At 38.2% G+C, this 3519-nt stretch overlaps 1 protein-coding gene across 1 annotated transcript; it reads left to right on the top strand.

Annotated features, from left to right (window-relative positions):
- Nucleotides 1-1812: 1812 nt before the first annotated feature.
- LOC106360470 (photosystem I reaction center subunit VI, chloroplastic-like) lies at nucleotides 1813-2940 on the top strand. Its single transcript, XM_013800070.3, has 3 exons — nucleotides 1813-2319; nucleotides 2395-2521; nucleotides 2603-2940. The coding sequence occupies exons 1-3, from the start codon at nucleotides 2189-2191 to the stop codon at nucleotides 2780-2782; spliced, it is 438 nt and encodes a 145-aa protein (XP_013655524.1). The 5' UTR covers nucleotides 1813-2188; the 3' UTR covers nucleotides 2783-2940.
- The last annotated feature ends 579 nt before the right edge of the window (nucleotides 2941-3519 follow it).

Here is a 3519-nt window from a genome sequence, read left to right as displayed (position 1 = left end):
TAAAAATTTTAATTTATGAGCATAGTATATATACCCTTTACAATTTGGTTTCAGCTATGTTTAAGACGAGGAGCTAGCGGATTCAAAAACAAAACAAGTTGAGAGAGAGCAGAGAGAGAGAGAGAGAGAGAGAGAGAGAGAGAGAGAGAGAGAGAGAGAGAGAGAGAGAGAGAGAGAGAGAGAGAGAGAGAGAGATTGGAGCGATTTCAATCCCTAGCTCCGGCCGGCCGGTTTGGCTGTGCTGGAGGCGATTCTCCTTCCCCTTCCTCATTTGTTCTTTGATTTCCTTTCCCCAGTTCAAAACCGAGACGATATGCATGCTATTTTGACGTGGTCGTTTCCTCTGGAGCTCGTGTTGTGGTCGGATACAATGCTCTTCGTTTGGAGTGGCGGCGAGTCTAGGGCTAGGCTGAGAAAAGGATGGTCGGCTTTTAGGATTGAAGGGTATATCAGATCTAATTTTCCCTTTTCAGATCTAGGGTTTATCCTTTTCGGCGATGGCGCGTGAAGCTGATATAACATGAATTTTACCTATTATTAGACATGGTATATATGTGTTTTAAATACATTATATTTGTTTTGGAGTCTTTTTAGTATGTTTTAAGGTTTATGAGTGATTTGGAGGAAAGTGGTGATTTATGTGCATTTTGAAGAGAAAATGACAAATGCCCAAAGTTGACCATCGACCATGACTATCGATCGATGGACGAAGGCAACAATCGATTGACACACACCTTGTGGTGTCGATCGATGGCGAAGCGCGCGAAAGCCAAATTGGTTTCCAACCGACTTAAAGCCCAAGTCCCACAAGAATTACCAGATTACTCATGACGAGTTTGAACCTAATATTTATGTGCTCTGCCATTGTTCTAGGCAAGACACGCTTTCATACTTTCTACTTTTCATACAACAAAATACTTAGAGTCTTAGGTTTGGAGAGAAGATCCAAGAACTCCTTCAGAGATTTGTGATTGGAACTCCAGTTTCTTTACTATATTATATTTATGCAATTTAGTTATCTTGTTGTTATGAATTGCTTAGCCATGTTTGAGTAGTTTATCTTGTTAGATTTAAGGTTCATATATTCATGAGGGATTAGCCCAAAATATAGAATTGCTAAGTGTCAGGATATTAATCAACTAAATTGTTCTTACTGCATGTGTTCTAAAGTAGCTAACTAGGACCTTGCCTATAGATATTATGGCACATTCGGAAGTTTGGTTCTTTGTCTGAAATAGTTTAGGTTGTGATAGGATTACTAGAAACAAGCGGAAGCTGATTTAATTAACATAGTGAATACGTTCAAACCCATTCATAATGCTCCCTGGAAGGAACGTCGTTCGACAACTCACTAGTTGCATCGATCGACGGGTTGAAAGGTGTATCGATCGACACTCTGTTGTTGGAATTGATCGACACTTTCTCATGACCAACAAGCGACAGTGAGGTCCTTGATCCGACGATATGGAAATTGATCGACTATTCTTATTGTTTGAGTTCTAAAATATTCATATATACTTAGTCTATATCTCTATAATCATGATTGTCTGAATAGAAATCCTAAGTCTAACGTTTCCCATATCTAGGACCGACTAGTAAACGTTAGACTTAGGGCATATACTTAGTGTTAACATATTTGAATCTATTACTATAATTAGCTACAGTAGATAGCTAGTGATCTCGCTGCGAAATAGTGCTCCTTCTAAAGGTCAGGTCTTTTATGGCATTTGAAAATATACACTTTTTCTTTTCTTGAATGAAAATGTACACTTTTTTTTTTGTTAATAAAATTATTTTCTTTGTCTGTAGACATATATATCTTCAAAAGTGTTTGTAGATATGTCAAAAAAAAAAAACAATTTGACATGTCTACGAGGAGAATAAATAATTGGTGGGATACTTGTTCAAAGATTATAGTGAGCAGCAACGGTGGAGGAAAAGTTGCAGTGATTGACGCCATTTTGTTCAAAGAATTGGATAGCCTTATCTTCACCTAATCCACGTGGCATCTCATAATTGGCATACGAAATCTCAGACATGAAAACCATTCGCCACGTGTCAGAACAAGATTCATCCATGAGTGAAGTAGATTCTCTACCTATGCATATTACAAACACTCCACTCACTTACTTTGGCAACATCAAGGACTGAAGGAGAGAAGTCTTTATTGTTTGTTCGTCTGAGAAACATGGCGTCTTTAGCAACCATCGCCGCCGTTCAACCCTCTGCCACCATCAAAGGACTCGGAGGAAGCTCTCTCGCCGGATCTAAGCTTTTCATTAAGCCTTCTCGCCAAAGCTGCAAACCCAAATCCACAAGGTAAACTAAAACCCTAACATTTAGAATCTTGGATTGATATTGATGCGAATGTTCCTTTTGGGGGGTTTGTACTAGAGCTGGTGCCGTGGTGGCTAAATATGGAGACAAAAGTGTATACTTTGATTTAGAAGATTTGGGTAACACAACAGGGCAATGGGATTTGTATGGATCTGATGCTCCTTCTCCTTACAACCCACTTCAGGTTTTTCTAGAAAACCCTAATTTTCTTATATGCTTCTTCAAATTCTGAGCAATGATTGTGACTGTTAAACATTTCTTGCAGAGCAAGTTCTTTGAGACATTTGCTGCTCCTTTCACAAAGAGAGGTTTGCTTCTCAAGTTCTTGATTCTTGGAGGTGGCTCTTTGCTTACTTATGTCAGTGCTTCCTCGACGGGCGATGTTCTTCCTATTAAACGAGGTCCTCAAGAGAAGCCTAAGCTCGGTCCTCGGGGAAAACTTTAAATTAGCTTTCTAAAATCCATTCAAAATGTCACAAAAATTTCTACCCAATTCTGTGAACCCTTTTTAGTGCTCTATGTATATTGTGCTGTGTTAATTGCTTTGTAAGACAGTTAATTATGAGAATCAGTTATGATGAATCAATGAAGATTGTCTTTCAAGGTCTGCTACAAGAAAATGCAACAAGCAAATCTAATTTTATTAACACATTCCTTTCGGCTCTGTAGCAACCTTCGTGATACGTAGGAGAAACCATTAGGTGGGACTTAAACCGCCGGTAACCACCATTTCTTATCGTTTCTTGTCTCGCAAGAATCAGGAGAATCCTTTTTGACTTAATAAAACTCGTTCTGATCCTTGAATTGATCAAGACAATCCTGCAAACAAGCACAACAAAAATTGTCAAATATCAAGAAAATGGACATAAAATGAGAGATTATATTTTAGCAATTTGTTCTTGTTCTTACAAGGAGCATTCAATCGAGTTTCTTAAGTGCATGGTGGTTGACTTCTGAACATCATCATGTCATTATCATCATCGTCAAAATCGTCTAATGGTGATTAGTTTATTAATGACTCTACTGCTGGTGGGGGATTTTGTCCGCAATTCAGTAAAAGAGATATATAAAGATCTTGTACATTACACTTTTATTGATCACAGAAAAGTCAGCACGTCTTCATTGAAATCAGTGTCCCATCTTGAGTCTATATACAGACCTAGATTCAAACAAAGCTATAAA

This window comes from Brassica napus, chromosome A8 (assembly GCF_020379485.1).
Source record: "Brassica napus cultivar Da-Ae chromosome A8, Da-Ae, whole genome shotgun sequence".
Classification (NCBI taxonomy): domain Eukaryota; kingdom Viridiplantae; phylum Streptophyta; class Magnoliopsida; order Brassicales; family Brassicaceae; genus Brassica; species Brassica napus.
Note: the sequence above shows the minus strand (reverse complement) of the source record. Positions and strands in the feature narration are given on the sequence as shown.

Excerpts from the sequence above, each read along its gene's own strand:
- LOC106360470 (XM_013800070.3), top strand. The coding sequence starts at position 2,189 with ATGGCGTCTTTAGCAACCATCGCCGCCGTTCAACCCTCTGCCACCATC. Across the intron at positions 2,320-2,394 it reads TGCAAACCCAAATCCACAAG|AGCTGGTGCCGTGGTGGCTA; the intron begins GTAAACTAAAAC and ends GGTTTGTACTAG. Across the intron at positions 2,522-2,602 it reads CTCCTTACAACCCACTTCAG|AGCAAGTTCTTTGAGACATT; the intron begins GTTTTTCTAGAA and ends CATTTCTTGCAG.